Source organism: Apium graveolens, chromosome 7, assembly GCF_009905375.1.
Source record: "Apium graveolens cultivar Ventura chromosome 7, ASM990537v1, whole genome shotgun sequence".
Classification (NCBI taxonomy): domain Eukaryota; kingdom Viridiplantae; phylum Streptophyta; class Magnoliopsida; order Apiales; family Apiaceae; genus Apium; species Apium graveolens.
Window position 1 is genome coordinate 253,694,199 of NC_133653.1, and position 17,693 is coordinate 253,711,891.

Consider the following 17,693-nt stretch of genomic DNA (forward strand, 5'->3'; position numbering starts at 1 on the left):
ATGTCCCCCAAGTCCTCAAAGATGCCAAAACTCAGTACCCAAACTTGGAAAAATTCGCCTTAGCCCTTGTGCACTCGAGCAGGAAGTTAAGGCAATATTTCCAAGGCCGAGAAATCAGAGTGGTTACAGATCAGCAACTAAGGAAAATCATCCCCAAGCCGGACGCTTCCGGGAGATTGGTCAACTGGGCAATCGAGCTAAGCAAGTTCAACATCAAATTCGTACCACGGACAATAATAAAGGCCCATGCCCTGGCTGAGTTTGTAATGGAGTGCACCTTCCCGGAGCCACAAGAACTCACTCCCAGTGAGACCATCTTTGAAAATGAAACTCCTAGCACAGATTCCTGGAAGCTCTATGTGGACAGATCATCAACAGCCGAAAGTCCGGAGATGAACTTATTCTGATTAGTCCCGAACGGTTCATCATTCAGCAAGCAATTACCTTCGTCTTCAAAGCGACAAACAACCAAGCCGAATATAAAGCCCTGTTGTCTGGACTCAGGTTAGAAAAGTCCCTTGGAGTGAAGAGCCTGGTTGCACACAGCGACTCCCAGGCAGTCGTCAGACAGAAGAATGGTGAATATGTCGCCAAGGATGAAAAGATGGGCCAATACCAGATTATGGTTAGAAGTCTCTTGGAATCCATCCAAAGCACCACCATCATACAAATCAACATGGAAGAGAACAACAAAGCAGATGAGCTCTCCAAGTTAGTGAAAAACTCATCATACCTAAGTTCTTCGGTCTACTTTGAAGAATTGCAGACACCAAGCACTGAAAAGATAGAGATCTTATGCATCAGCAGAGCCCGGATAACTGGATGACTCCTTTCATAGCATATTTGAAAGACGGAACACTCCCGGAAGACAAGAACAAGGCCATGTACATGAAGCACAAAGCCGCCCGCTTCTTCCTGGAAAGCGATCAACTATACAGAAGAACCTTCTCGGCACCCACTCTGAAATGCGTGGATTCGGAAAAAGTAGACTACTATCTCCGGGAGGTCCACAAAGGTATTTTTGGAGATCACCTGGAAGCCAAAGCTTTGTCTTACAAGATTATCAGGCAAGGTTACTACTTGCCCACGATCCACTCCGACATTGTTGCCTATGTCAAGAAGTGCACTCAATGCCAGAAATTCAGCAATGTCCCTAAGTAGATCCCGAGCCTACCTGCGTCCGTTCTCTCTCTGATCCCATTTACCATCTAGTGCATAGACATCATGGGTCCCTTTTCCCGGGTAAAAAGAGACCTCTTCTACGTCCTAGTGGCCATCGATTACATGACTAAATGGGCAGAAGCCAAAGCTATGAGGACGATCAATCCGCAAGACTGCATCAAGTTCGTTGATTCTATAGTCATGAGATTTGGGATTCCTGTTATCTTGGTCTCAGACAACGGCCCCCAGTTCGTGGGTTCAGATTTTGAAACTTACCTCAAGGAACTGGGCATCAAACATAAAAGGTCTTCGGTAGCCCACCTACAGGGCAACACACAAGTGAAGGTAACCAACAGGACCATACTCTGAGGCTTAGAGAAAAGATTGGAAGAGTCTAAGAAGACTTGTCCAGATGAACTCCCGAAGGTCTCATGGTCCTATAGGACTACCCCCAGGACATGAACTAGGGAAACTCCGTTCAAACTTGCCTACGACACCGAAGCCCGACTACCGGTTGAAACCGGATTACCCTCTCACAGAGTTGTCAATTTCAACTAAGTCTTAAATATTGAAGGCCTCAAAACTAACCTGGAACATTTAGATGAGGTAAGAGACCGGACTGTGCAAAAGATGGAAAACTACAAAGAGAGGACAAAACTCTATTTTGCAAAGAAGGCCAAGATCAGAGAGTATGAAATGGGAGATCTGGTGCTCCGGCACACTGAGGCTTCAGATCCAACTAACCAAGGGAAGCTATAGCCCAACTGGGAAGGGCCCTACATAGTTAAAAAGGTGCTCCACCCGAGGACCTACAAGTTAAGCTATCCCAATGAAACTGAGGTCCCGAACACTTGGCACGGAGCTCGTCTCAGAAAATTCTACCAGTAGAAAGGTGTGTATGTTTGCATAGTTTTTGAACATTAAGAAATTCAAATCTGTATCTCCCCCATCTGGAATATAACCGATACTCGATGCCTATTTTGCAATAAAAAAGGTCATGTTTTGTACTCCTTCAAATTAGAATGATGTCACTTTTATGATTACATTACAATTATTGTTTGCATACCCACATGCACAATCAATTTCAGTTAAAGGTTTTTAACCCCATTCCGAGGACGATTACACAAGCCATGTGTACTTGTAAAATTTTATTCAGTTAAAAAGGTTTTTAATCCCATCTCGGGGACGATTACACAAACCATGTATACTTAGGACAATTTTACCCATTTAACGTTTTAACCCCATCTCGGGGACGATTACACAAGCCATGTGTACTTGTAAAATTTTGTTCAGTCAAAAAGGTTTCTAACCCCATCCTGGGGACGATTTCACAAACTATGTGTACTTAGGAAATTTTTACCCATTTAACTTTTTTAGCCCCATCCCGGGGATAAAAAGCTACCAACACACAATAAAGCTGTTAAAGCAAAATGCAGAAAAGGGAAATATATTTACATAAACCACCCGAGGTAGACGAACCCCAGGACCAAATCCAACGAAACACAAATAAATGTTTAAGAAGCCATAAAGGCTTAATTACAAACACAGAAAAATAAACTTAAAGGGAAATTACAAGGCATAAAGCCTGGATCATCACAGCAGATCAGTCTTTGAGAGGATAAAGAGTCTTCTCACGATCTTTGGAAGGAGGAGGTGGCGGTTCCCGGAAGTGCCCTTTCCAGCAGCCTTAGCTTCCTCAGCAAGGTATAGCTCTACAAACCCGTCCATGTCGCAACCCGGGTTCTCAGCCAGATACGAAGTGACAATTTCCCAGCACATGTTAACCTTCTCGAAGATTTTGTTGTTGAGCTCTTCGTAGTAGGTAGGAGTACCCGGAAGGCTGCAAGAACATTTTTTTCCCGAGGCCGAGCAGCAAGCTCCTTCTTCAGGTTCTCAACCTCCGCACGGAGGGTACCTACAACCTGGGTAGCTTCCTCCTGAGCCTTGACCTCCTCCGCAGGAGATTTCTTGTGCTCCCGGGACTCCCTCTCCTTGACCTCCCAATACTTGGTGAATCTCTCTTTCTCCTCAGCCAACTCCTTCACTGCGGTCTTCGCCTTCGCCACCCTAACCCAATAGTTGTGGATAATAGTATAGCAGCTGCTGATCCGGGCATTAGCCTGAAAAAAAAACAAAGGCTGAGCAAAAATACAAGGGAAAAAAGAAAAATGTAATAACAAAATACACGAACCTCCGTGACATCCCGAACAAGGTGATCCAGGAAGGTGTCAACGTCCTCCTTAGCGTAAACCTCAAAGTCCCCAGGGGTGGCATAGTTATCAAACATCTCACTCCTCCGGTCGTCCAGAGATATCCGGGCCAAGAGTTTCTTCAGGGCATCCTCTTCCACCAACTTCTGGCTCTCCTATTCTATAAGTGTCTGGGATGCCACCCTCCTACGCTGCGGGGTCCCGGATCTGCCAGCAGCATCTTCAACAGCCTTCCTCTTACGAGGGTTCAGAGCACCAACTTTTTCCTTCTCCATCTCTAAAACTTGAACCTCCTCCTCGGGCTCAGCAACAACAGGAGCGACCCTCTCTGGGATACTGTGCCTTACACTATTTCCAGACGACCCCGTGTCCCGGATCTGCGAGCCGCTGCCTCCACCATCAGCCTTCTTCTTACCCGAATCAAGCTGAACAACACCACCAATCTTCTTGAATTTGTCAGCCAAGTCCTGAAATTGCTTCGACATCTTGTAGTGAAAAGGAGACCTGCACAACGGAATAACAATTCAGAAACACAAGTACACATTAGGATAAGATAAAACAGAAGGCTACATATAATAAAAGCACTTACATCCAACATTAAATAATGTTTGATTATTTAAAAAGTGTCCCGAGTCCACTGAGCCCCCAGAGCCACGACAAAGTCATACATCTTCGTCAAGGCAGCTCCCCTGAGCCGCTGGGTTAGGAACACGCTATTTTTAAGAATATTTTTATACACCGGCATAAACTCTAGGTCCCCGTCCCGGACGAAGATGAACTCCTGATGCCAACCCCGGAGAGAATTCAACATAAACACAGGCAAATTCCTGGCATCAACAGGGAACCCATAACCATCTATATTAAAGGTAAACTCATGCATGGGATGATTGGTGGACTTCTTAATTTTGAAGAGATAGTGAAAAAGTTTTAAGGGTGGCAAGTAACCCTTCACATGGCAATAGGAAAGAAACCAGGATATCTACTTAACCGAGTTCAGGGAAAGTTCGGTAAAGGAAATTCTGTAGACATCACGACAAAGGGATTTGGTGAATTGGTGAAGGTTAGGCCTCATATTACGCAGATGCTCTAGCGGAATAGCTACCCAACCCCCTCGGGACGATGATAAACCCTCTCATGAGGCTCGGGCCACCTCCACTCCATCCCTTCCCCGAAGTGGAATACTCTCTTAACTAGGTCATCTATCTGGCTGGTGGTGTATATACCAAGGTCAGGGTGACGAGTGGTAGGAATATAGCCAGTCCCCGGAGCATTATAGAAAAGCTCATCCATTCGGGCCCGGTCGTAAGGTTCCTTCCCTATGGGCTTGTAAGCATCAGAGAGGTCCCTAAAGTAGTAGTCGTGGGGAGACTGTTCTCCCGGGTCTGTACAAAATAATGATCTATATCTATCCAAGACCCGTCCCTTCTGCCCAAAGTCTTCCCGGGGTGTAGAAGGAAGGTGGGAAATTCCTCAATTACAGGCTGATGACGGGGAGGCATATTCTCAGGTTCCGGGGAAGAGTCACTAGAAGAATAGTCAGGAAAACCGAATTGGGGACAGACAGATCTAAGTCTAAGGTTAGCCAACTGTTTAGGTCTCATATAACTACATGGAGTCTATGCCCTTTCGGGTACAAAAAACAGACCAACAGAAACAAAACTAGAAACAAATAACTTCGAAATCAAAAATAACCAAAGTACGTCCTATAGCCTATACATACAATATACTTACACCTAAAGCACCAAAAACAAGAACGAACAACAAACACAAACCCAGTGTTTACATAAATCAAACCCCCTTTCTCATACAAACAAAAGACCGAAAAACAAACCCAGTTTTATGCAACATTAAAACTAAACATACTCGAACCAAAAATTTAAACACAAACAACAGTTTCGCATATGAAATATCAAAACCCACAATCAAATCAACAGTTACATGTGAAAATAAATGCATGCATCCGAAATAAGAATCCACCTACTCTACTCATCAAATCGAGGACAAATACGATAGATCAAAACAAGAAGAGAAGTTCAAAAACTTACAAGAAAGCAGGAGATATAAAAAGGCTTCAAGAAAGAAATCTCCAAAATTCGCCTTGAAAAAGAACTCGAAGTGCTTTTTGGGTGTTTGTGATTGCGTAAAATGTGAAGAGAGACTAAATGACAGGTATTTATAGGCGAAAGTGGGGTGAAAACCCATTCAACTGCTGAACAATCGTGTCCGCCAGTTTGGGACAACGTGGCACGGTCCCGGACATCCGAAAAACAACCACAGTAGTTAATGATTACTTAACTGTAATTATTTAACTGGCGCGTCTTTTAAGGAGAGAAGGAGGAGGAAACTGCAACGTTTGATATATATATATATATATATATATCCCAACAAGAAACTCAACCGCCGCTTGACACCCCGGAAAAGCGACAAAATACTGTACATCAGTCACGTCCGTACCCAGCCAGTTAAATCAAAGGGCCTACCCAAACACAACCCCGGGGGCTTGTACCCAACAAAACCCCGGGGTTAGGGGCCATAAATCAAAGAAAATATTGCAATTTTTTTCCAAGTTACAGAAATCAAAGGGTCTACCCAAACACAACCCCGAGGACTTGTACCCAACAACACCCCGGGATTTGGGGCCATAAATCAAAGGAAAAAATGCAATTTTTTTCCAAGTTACAGAAATCAAAGGGCCTACCCAAACACAACTCCGAGGACTTCTACCCAACAAAACCCCGGGGTTAAGGGCCATAAATCAAAGAAAAAATTATAATTTTTTTCCGAGTTACAGAAATCAAAGGGTCTACCAAAACACAACCCCGGGGACTTGTACCCAAAAACACCATGGGATTAAGGGTCATAAATTAAAGAAGAAATTACAAATTTTTTCCAAGCTACAGAAATCAAAAGGGTCTACCCATACACAAACCCGGAGACTTGTACCCAACAACACCCCGGTATTAGGGGCCATAAATCAAAGTAAAATTGTAAATTTTCTCCAAGTTACAGAAATCAAATAGCACAACTCCGGACCACCATACTACTCCCCCATCCGAGTAAACCCGCATAAGGGAGTGGGAGACAAATGATAGGCAATGTATAACCAAGCCCAAAAAAAATGTTACAAAAGCATAAAGAGAGGACACCCCGGGCCCAAAACAGGGTGGTCCCTGGGATACGTGGCAAAGGACCAAAATGTCAATTGTCCCATATTACCCGAAATGAAACAACAACATCCCACCCGACCACGTGGGTGAATCTCAAGACACCCCAGCTACAAAAGGACAGTCGGGCCCCACTAGAAATCTAAACCATCCAATCATTCACCAACCAAGAATCACCAAGGGCTGGGATGAAGAGGTACAAACCCCTAAAAACCCTAAATTTGGGAGCCTATAAAAGGCCTCAAAAAATGGGTTTTAGGGGTTGGAAAATATTCACCTAATACACACATATACACACACCACTGCATATATTTTTGAATAGCTCCCTCTTCCCTTTTGTTCTTCTTCTTTAAGAAACCCCATTCTTACTCCCACGCCGGAGTTGCCGCGGGGACACATCCCCCTTCGGTTTTGTTTTACAGAAGCCCCCACATCGCAACTTACCACACACCACCTGCCCCGTGGGCTGGGCTCGAACTCGAGTGAGAGAGGAGAAGACCGGGGAAGAAACAGAGTTATCAATACGAAGATAGAACGACAAATATACCTATTTTTGGAGTATATCTAACTACCAAAAATGCAAAATACCGTTATATACGTATCTGAAAAATGCGTATCAATTTTTTTTTCGAGTTTTATAAAGAACACGCATGCTCATGGTGCATATTTATTCTAAATAAAAAAACATGCATGAGTGACATGCGTGTTCTTAACAAGAATTTAGGAAAAAATGATTATGCATATATATTCCAAATACATAAAAAACGGGTATTTAAGCTAAATTTCACGTCTGTAGGTATTTTATTTATTTGAAATTGAAAAATTGGGTATTTTGGTATAACATCTTCATATCAACCCAATTTAAATAACTATAATTATTTTGTTTTTGATTTATTTTAATGCGATTTAAAGATTATTTTGTTTAAGTCCACATGAGTTGTATATATTATTTTGTTTTATAGCATGTTGTCATTACATCAATCAATAAATTATCTTTCATTTTTAATTTTATTTTGGTCGATTTAATTGCATATTTTTTTACCGCGTCAATATTATTTATTATTTTGTTATCCCGATACATTAAATCCAACTAACTATATCTTTTTATATCTTTTTTATTTTTATTTTATCACTAATTAATAATATAATTTCGTTGAGGCCCAAATTAATATTGTATATTACTTTTTTATTCTGGGGCCACTAGGCCAAGTAACTGTTGGATTTTAAACGCAGCGGAGGCATGGTAAAACACTTTTACACATATAAAATCCAAATAAAAGCATATAAATCATGGTAAAAACATAGGGATCGATTACTAACCTTTAATATGCGATCCAAAAGCAACGTCGGAGATCCTTAGCAGCTGCTCCTCAAACGTGAAGCACTCCACCGGTATCCACCAAGAAAACGACGTTAAGGAGGAGGAGGAGGTGGAGAGAATTTGGTTTTCTAAAACTTTTGGGTTTTTGGGTTCGAATTAAAAATAGGGTCTATAATAGTATATTTATAGGCAAAATTTTCAGCTGATATTTTCCCATAAATATTATTATTATTATCCCATTTATTATTCTCATTAATAATTAAAACACCTTTTAATTATTAATCCTTTTTCTAAACACTTTAGAAATAATTATCTCTCTTGATTTAATTTCCAAAAATTAAATCCTTAATTAATAATATTAAGAACTTTTCTTAATTAATTTATAATCAATTAAATCTCATTTAATCAATTATTAAATTTGTCAATTAATTATTTATTTCACAAATAAATAATTATTATGCATTATTAATTAATTCCTCCACCATTAAATCATTCTCTTTTTATGGTGTGACCCTGTAAGTTCAATATTAAGCCGGTAGTAGAAATAAATAATAATAAAACTATTTTATCATTATTTATATAAATTCTCTAATTTATTAAATATGATTAATTAATAATCACATTTATTCTACATCGTGAGGGATACTTCTCAGCATATCGCGACTATCCGGATAATATGAATTCACTGCTTAGAATACCAAGAACCTATTCAGTGAATAGTTACCGTACAATAAACTCCTTCTACCCTACAATGTCCCGATTAAATACAAGGCATGGATCTCGTGTCAAGCCTATCTAATTCAATCACTTGCTTACCATTTACTATGCTTAGTTCTATGCAAATTAGAAACTCCTTTCTAATTTTATTCACTCTGGCCAGAGATTCCTGAACTAGCATAAGTGGATCAGCCTTGAACATTCGCTTCCTTCACTGGAAGGGGTAGATCCTTTATTGATCATACACTATCTTCGTGTACAAATTCCTATACCCAGTAGAGCCCTAATAATTGTCCCTGGAGACTAAGAACTAAACAAAAGCATAGTTCAGTGTACACAAGATGACTATGATGACCTCAAGTCTAAGGATACTTGTACAACTATCACTATTGTGAACAACTGCTGACACATGAGTGAACTCCATCAGTTGTTCAGCTGTGCGAGTCATGTTCAGTGAACTTATTCCATAATAAGCACCTACATACTAGCTATAGTGTCACCACACAAATGTCTATGAGAACAGACATCCTTCATAATGAAGCAAGCATAGTATGTACCGATCTCTGCGGATTATTAATTACCAGTTAGTAATCCTACGACCAGGAACTATTTAAGTTTAGAGTTATCATCTTTTAGGTCTCACTATTATGATCTCATCATTATCCATAAAAAGCTTTACTCTAAACTATGGTATATCTTATTTAAACACTTAAATAGATAGAGCCCGTAATAAAAACAAAACAAGTCTTTTATTAATATCAATGAAATCAAAACAGATTACATAAAAAGTTATTCCTAAATCCTAATACATGATTGGACTTAGGACATATTCCTTTCAATCTCCCACTTGTACTAAAGCCAATCACTCTGGTATCTAATACCCATCTAGTCTTTATGACGATCAAAGTGACTTTCAGAAAGTAGCTTTATGAGTGGGTCTGCTATGTTGTTATGTGTGTCAACTATATTTCAATACAATACAAGAAATGTTACCGCGCTCCCACTAACCCTTTTGTAGACGCATGGTTCATCTGCGTTTTTGATAAAATCAAACTCTTTGATTGTCTCATCAAAACGAATGTTCCATCTTTCGAGAAGCTTGCTTTAAACCACATATGGTTCGCAGCAGCTTACACACTAGGTTTTCATTTCCCTTGGAAAGAAAACCATCTGGCTATATGCCAGATCTCATAGTCGTAGTAAGCAGCAATCGCAAGCAAAATCCGAACTGATTTTAACAGGGCTACAGGTAAAAGGTTTCATCAAAGTCAATCCATTGCCTTTGTTTGAATCCTTTCCCCAAAAGTTAGATGCATTTTTTAACTACAAAATAATCTTTTTTATTATCTTGTGAAATGATTGTAGTTTAAATAAGTTTATTTCGTAAACGTATGGACTATGGAGATATTGACATGATAAAATTCAGTAGAAATGTAAGTGCTACTTTCAAGATTCGAATGGACAGAGTAGTTAGGAAGAGGGGTGATTAGTCTATTCTGTTTAGAGCATGATGTTATGTTCTCACGTTAAAATGTGTTCGTATCAGAAAATTAAGAAAAAAGAGGAGAATCTGCTCTTTTGTCCCCGGTAAAAGAATCTCCCCATGTCAATAGTTGAAATAAAGGTCAGATTTAGGTACAACTTACAAGAGCGACATGACACAAGCCTTCCCATTGTCAACCGGCCTGTAACTATTAATACCAGATATGATATCTAATTTAGATGGTCAAGATCATATTCTAGTTTAAATATTACTTTTTAATACTTTGATATATTTATGCTGAGATAAACGGTTGACATGGTTTGTGTTGAAAAACATAAGATCTTGTTGGGACCTTCGTCTGACACCTTAACATCTTAGATGGACTGATTACTTAACATGTCGTCAGTGCTTAGTTAGGGAGTGATCCCGGTCTGAGTCGTGTTGATAGTGGTACTTAGTATTGGTTTTAGACGGGACTGGTTACTTAAAACCATTCGTTTCTATTAGAAGGTGAGCGCAGAGCATCACTTGACACTTTGATTTTTTTAAAACCATTCGTTTCTATAAGAAGGTGAGCGTAGAGCGATCAGCATGCTTCTGCAAAAATTCCTCAATAATTTGAGGCAAAAACAAACTGATACATTTGATAAATGTAGAAAACTGTACAAAAAAGATAATAACAGGAAGCAGAGATTTTGGTTATTAATGTTAAGCTGATGAACCCATCATGTAGCTAGCTTGTTCAACAAGGTCCATAATCTCACCCCTGCTTCTTACAAGCCTATGAAATACCTCCCTTATTTATTGCTGCAATGGTGCTAATCCTCGTCCAACTTCTTACAAATCTCCGATAGTTCTTTCACCTGCTCCTCTAACTCTTTCAGTTTCTCTTCCTCTGCCGGAAACTTAAAGGCATCCATGAATTCAACGAGTGATGTTGCCACCTTCTCCATCTTCTGCACCTCATCTAACAATCCACCTTTGCCTTTCTTCTCCTTCTTCTTCCATTCTTCGCCTATCTTCTCCTGAAAACACGGTTCATAGTCAACAATTAGGGCTACTCGGATAAAAAATTTCAATACTATAAAATTAAACTTGTTGAGCTTGCTAAGCAGACCTAATTCGACATTAGTATGATATTGTCCGCTCTGGGCCGAGCCAGCACGGATTTGGTTTTGAGCATCCCAAAAGGCCTCATTCTAAGTTATCTGGTTGCTAATATTCTAGCAAACTCTCCGATGTGAGACAAATCCTAACAAAACTAACAGGATCAATCTTTAAATTTGACCTAAACATAACACAGTCAGGTCTTAGAGCAACTCCAATAGAACGCTAATTATCTGTAACGCAATTTATTTAATTCGGTGTTCTTTAAAATTGTTAGCATAACATGAACAACCAATGTTTTCAGGCTAAAGTGGTTCTCATTTAAATTTTAGTCATTGAAGTGATCTGTATATTTGCTTGCCTGCAAAGATATTAACGACTGAGCCCGGTTCAGATTTTTCGCCACAGGAAAATGTGTAGGCAATCCATTACGCTCCTGGCAAGGAAATGCTGCAATTAGAGCCCACATTGTAAACACCAGCACACTAGTCATTACATAGACCGGCATTGCCAATCCATTTGCCTCTTTGCCACGCGGCTCCACCAGATTAGCTGACATTGCCTGAATCTCTTCTATGGAGAACCACATATATAGTATGACCTTTACTCTGTGTAGAACCATCTTCTATGGAGAACCGTGGAGAACCATTGATTTTATTATAGAATCTCATCATAAATTATAAAATTTTATTTCAAAAAATATAAAATTTGACGCTAATCTAGAATATTAACTATATTTGAATATAATAAAAATTTAACAATTAAAATTTGATAAAATTACTTGATTTTAAATTTGATTTTACAGTGGAATAATTTTTAATAAGTGTGATTCTAATATAGAACCAATTTAGACTTTTTCATTAATTTTAATGATTTTTTAAATAAACAAATTAAGTAATTTCAATTTTTAACTTGATAATTAAAATATATAACTATATATAATATAAAATGAAATAAATTACATATTTTATATTTTTTAAATAATGGTTCTCCATGATTTTTTATAGAAGACGGTTTTTCGTAGATTGTTACCCTATGTAGTATTAGTCTTATTTTAGATTTTGATGACAACAAAAGAAAGGTACCGATTGTTGTCGTAGTAATGTCGGAGAACTGGTACAGTTGGTAAAAGATTTTAATACTAACTTTGTCGAAAAGCAATTGTAGCATGGGATGAATAAGCCATTCAAAATGAATGCCATAGCCTGGAATTGTCGAGGTGTGGGCTCAGCTCGTACAGTTCGTGTGTTGAAGGAGATGATAAAATCTCATAAGCCCGATTTACTATTTTTATCTGAGACTCTAGAAGACAGTAATAAGGTTGCATCTCTGGCACCAAAAATTAGTTTTGTTAATTTTTATTCAGTAGACAAGCAGGGTAGGGGAGGAGGTTTAGCAATTTTCAGGAGTAATAAGTTAAACTATTCTGTTTTTTATGCTTCGAATAATCACATTGATGTTCAAATCCATGAAAGGTCAGGAGTGGATTGGAGATTAACATGTTTTTATGGATTTCCGGAAAGGGAGAGGAGACAAACTTCTTGGGATTTTTTATGACACCTTTCTTCAATTTATCAAATGCATTGGTGCGTGTTTGGGGACTTCAATGACTTAATTTATAGCAGTGATAAGAAAGGAAAGCATGGACATCTATATAACGTGTTGGAAGGGTTTCGAAGTGTAGCGGAGGATAGCTCTCTCATAGAAGTGGAGCTTACAGGTGGAGAATATACATGGGAAAAGAGCAAAGGGACGTCCAGTTGGGTTCGAGAAAGACTAGATAGGTGTTTTGCAAATGACTCGTGGTGGAGCAAATTTCCGTTATGCACTCTTACAGTTTTTTATGTCGCAGTCTCCGATCATGATCCTATCAAACTTGACATGCTGAATACGTTCATATCAAAAAAGAATTTTCGCTTTCGTTTCGAGAATACATGGTTGAAGGAGCCTAATTTTTATTCTGAAATCTCGAACTATTGGCAACATCTTCCAGCTATGCATCTTCTCCCAAAGTTAGTAGAAATCTCAAAATATATGGCTCAATGGGGCAGAGAAGTTTTCCATAAATTCAGAGATAAAATCATGAGGCAGAAGAAGATTATTGATGACCTTAAGGATAGAGAAGATGATGATGGGGTTCAAATGTATTTTGAGGAGAAAGATAAATTTCATGAACTGCTAATTCATGAAGAGACGTATTGGCAACAAAGAGTAAAGAAGTTTTGGCTAAAAGAAGGAGATACCAATTCCAAATTCTTCCATAAAGCAACTTCGAGTAGGAAAAAATTAAATCATATTGGTAATCTTAAAACAGAGATGGGGTGGTGGTGTCAAATCACGAAGGTATGTGCCAACTCTTGGAAAATTATTTTAGTCAGGTGTTTAAAAGCTCGGATAACTGTACCCTTCCTGTGAATGAGGATTCTTTTAATATTCCATATTTTCAAATATTATTATTATTATTATTTGGAATTATTTACGTGAATTTTTGGTGAATTATCTGGTAATTGGAATTGATGTTTTGGATGTTTATATATGACATTCTTTGAGTATTCTAATTTTTATATGTGCAGAATAAAGTATAGATAATTATGGTATTTTTCTGGTAATTTTTGGACTGTTATATGATTTTATAATGATTTATGAGTTTATTAATTATTTTCTGAGTAATTATAAAACTATTTAATAAAGCCGGAAATCGTTCAACTTCAACCGTTTTTGCATTTTTACAACCCGAAACTCTTTCGAAAACTCCTTCCTAACCTAATCTGGATATTCTGAACATTTTCCGTATTTTAACTTTTTCAATCCGGATTACGGTTTGACCCATACGCGTCCCGACGCAAAATTTTCAATACGATAAACGTTTTGATAGATCAGCAAAACCCGTATTATTGAAAGAGGGGACATTATTAAATTATTTTTGTATGAAGTGTTTTTAAGAAGCTCGATTTTGATAATTATCCAAATGTGATATTAAAATTGTATCATTTTATAGTTACTTAGCGGCTAAGTAACCTATTTTCGGATCCGATATGATCTAATAGGATACTTGTTACGTGTTTAAGATGTATTTATAAGAATCGATATGTAATTTGGGCGTGTGTTTAATTATGTTATTCGTTTTTATCTCGTTGTATGTGTGTTGAATGTATTTTATGTGTTTTGGGGATTTTCTGTTTATTTAAGGATCATTTCTATTTTTCAAAAATAAACGAACCGGGACCCCACCGAGACGTCAAACCCCACAAAATCTGTGCTTTTATTTTTAGAAAATTATACATATTTCGAATACCCAATATTTCTGCATTTTTGAATTATTCGTAAATTTTGGGAAATTTTGATACGAACTTTATATTTTATCATTTTAAAATTTTTCCCCGTAATTATTATTTTGGGGCCTATTTATTTTAATTTGGGAATAAAAACACCCTTATTTGATTTTGGATATTTATTTTACAATTAATATAAATAGCTGAAACTGATTTATTTATTCATTTTATTTTATTAAAATTCAGAAAATTCATAAAACCCAAGAACAAGTTCTTGGGGGTGAAATCTTCTTTCTCAACTTCAAACACGATTTTTGATTGATTCTGGAAACCATATCAAACGCTCTGCATATCAATTTGATCCTTGTTTCAAGCCCGTTCTATTGGTACCGGTTTTAGCATCTGAGGTGAAGTATTATGAAAAAATCGATTTTGTGTTCTTGTTTATGAACTTGGAATTCGTTTTTGGATTTTGGGTAGTTGTTGATGGGTTTTGATGTTATATATAGCTTTAATTTGATCTCTAGAATAAATTGACATGTTTATTTCGATTGTTGGATCCCCGAAATGATTAATCCGAGTTTTGTTTTTTATATAATTTTCGAATCAATTTTTGGAAGTTTTCTTGAATTGGTGATTATGTTTGATGATATGGATAAATTGTAGATATTCATGGGTTTGATTTGAGCTATAAATCATCGAGTTAATATAGGATTGAACGAAATCGGACTTGGCCGGAAAAGCTCGGTTTATCGCCGGCTTTAATGGCCATTTTGGCCGGAGTTTGAATTCTGCGACTTCGTTCTTGTCGCTGTTGGTACTATTATGTTGCTGGATTGATGTAGGATTGATGTGGCTTAAAAATGGATAGAAACGGGGTTGTTTTCGGCTGTAACTAAACTCGCCGGAGTCCGGCGAACCGTGCCGGAATCTGGGTTCGTTCCAGAAACCGGCCGGTGTTCTTGCCGACCCGGTTTCCCCCTCCTAACCCGGTTTCAACCCGGTCATTTGACCCGGGTTTGATACCAAAAACCCCAACTGCCATTTCTGAATTCTGTTTCTGCATTTTTGATTTAAAAATAATTTAAAATTCCTTTTCCTTATTTCCAAAAATCAATTATTTTAATATTAAAAATCATTTACTTATTATTTTAAATCCTAAAAAAATATTTTCTTAATTGTTTTAAATTCCAAAAATTGTTTTCTTTTATTATATTCAAAAATCTAATTTGATTTAATTATTTATAATTCATTTTATTTAATTATTTATGAATTTAATTAATTAATTAAAATCGTTTATTCAATTAATTTCATTTATAAATAGTTAAATAAATTTAAATTATTTATAATTAATTCAAGTAATTCCTAAAAATTACTTTTAAGCTTTTAAAATTATATTTTGGTATTTAAAAATCAATTAATATTATTATTAACTGATTTATTCCTAATGATTCGTATTTTATTCGTAGAAAATAAACCGTTCGTCTGAGTAATACGAAACGAACGCGTATAGACTCAGAAAAATATTCCGCTTTCAATAAAAATACTTTCGAGACCCGAAACCTTTTGTTTCGAAAGGTCGCTTATTTTGTAAATCGATTCTGAGTCGTGTAGTAACTGAAAAATCATATTTTTGACCCGATTTCAGTTTTAAACGTACCTAGTCGAATCTTTTGACGAACCGAGTCATATGTGATATGAATTATGTGATACATGGATTATGTGCTTATATGTTATGTGAATTACGTGCGTATTTGAGTCAAGAGTCTTGTATCTGACTATTTTCTTTATGCGTGGGCTATCGTATGGGTAGACAATAGGGTTTTGACGCGCAGTTCGTCGAGTAATTATCGTTTAGACGATTAAAATAATATTTTCTAATTTTAGATACGCGTCTTTCAAGACGATCAAGATCAGATGGTATGGATGAAGACTAGAGTTGAATAGTATGGAATATTGGGTTGCAGCATTGCATGAGCAACATATCAGAGATTTAGCGAAATGAAAGATGGTGATGTCTTGAGATACCAGACTGAGATAATTATGTTATTGCGAGTATGACTAACTGCTAAATCCCAAAGACAAGTATCTCTATCATCACTTATTGTTCAAGTGATATTTATTTTTAATCTTATCATGCAAGTATTGCTTTCCCTATTCTCAATTCAGAGTAGATAAATGTTTTACATATCGCTGAATTAAATGATTCTGTTTATGCAAATACTTTTCTGCTATACTATGTTCAGAATAGCTAAGTGATTTTACTTATCAAATTACTGCTTTTATAAATGTTTTGGACTTTGAGAAAGATGATTTGGTTGCGAATATTCCTACCCAAGTAAATGGGGGAATAAAATTATTTTGGGTGTCAATTATTATGACCCCTTCTCAATAAAAGGTTTTAAGATTGGATCATAAATGCGTAAGTGATCGGGACGGACGGTCCAGCGGAGGGCTATTTCTAAGTGTCATATGAAATATTATGACACAATTTTTGCCACAGGCAGGTATATTGCCTTTTTATTTGATTACTCGTGTTTTGGGGACATGTTTCTACGAATCATGACCTTGTGCTATCATACGGGCTGATCAGAATGTGATAGTATGTCCGTCGGAGAATGATCCCAATCTAAATTATCATATCATTTTTGATATTCATAGAATAAATTATTTATCAACTTTTTATGTTTTGGACTAATGGTGAAATGCAGTTTTGATTCAATTTTTGATTTATGCTGATACTTACTTTGTTGTTAAATATCAAAGGTGGTATTAGTATAAATAAGTGATGTTGACTTCAGTATGGAATGTTGTGAGCATCAAAGTTCGTATTGATATCTAATTTAATATGACAACAAAATAAGTATTAATATCAAGGGTTCAATTTTGAGTAAAGTTTTATGATTTAATCCATAATCATTATTTCATGTTATTGTTGGTTACGATATATCCGTAAACACCGTTTTACGAGTTTTATTCTCGTCAAGATTCAAAGTATTGCTGAAGCATTTCGCTCAAAAATATCAAAATGGTTTTGAATACAATTAAGGAACCAATTTTGGGGTTCCTCAACTAATATTTTATGATTCAGCAATTATGATTTTAAATGTTCTGCTCTAATGCAGATGTCAGTTTTATATCAAAAGACCCTATATATTACAATGATCTTGCTGAGCATTTCTTCCGCTCATACTTGCCTATTTTTAAATTTAACCTCCAGTGAGGATTAGCTTGCGTTGTTTAGCCACGTAATTCAAG

General features: G+C 37.1%; 2 protein-coding genes across 2 annotated transcripts; both read left to right on the forward strand.

The window, feature by feature from the left end:
- The first annotated feature begins 822 nt into the window (after nucleotides 1–822).
- Nucleotides 823–1,161, forward strand: LOC141674670 (uncharacterized). The gene has a single exon (XM_074481376.1). It carries the CDS (start codon nucleotides 823–825, stop codon nucleotides 1,159–1,161), a length of 339 nt encoding a protein of 112 aa, XP_074337477.1.
- An 11,193-nt stretch (nucleotides 1,162–12,354) lies between these two features.
- On the forward strand, nucleotides 12,355–15,286 carry LOC141674671 (uncharacterized). The gene is made up of 3 exons (XM_074481378.1): nucleotides 12,355–12,638; nucleotides 12,786–13,506; nucleotides 15,281–15,286. The coding sequence occupies exons 1-3, from the start codon at nucleotides 12,355–12,357 to the stop codon at nucleotides 15,284–15,286; spliced, it is 1,011 nt and encodes a 336-aa protein (XP_074337479.1).
- The last annotated feature ends 2,407 nt before the right edge of the window (nucleotides 15,287–17,693 follow it).

Excerpts from the sequence above, each read along its gene's own strand:
- LOC141674670 (XM_074481376.1), top strand. The coding sequence starts at position 823 with ATGACTCCTTTCATAGCATATTTGAAAGACGGAACACTCCCGGAAGAC.
- LOC141674671 (XM_074481378.1), top strand. The coding sequence starts at position 12,355 with ATGAATGCCATAGCCTGGAATTGTCGAGGTGTGGGCTCAGCTCGTACA. Across the intron at positions 12,639-12,785 it reads GATGTTCAAATCCATGAAAG|CAGTGATAAGAAAGGAAAGC; the intron begins GTCAGGAGTGGA and ends CTTAATTTATAG.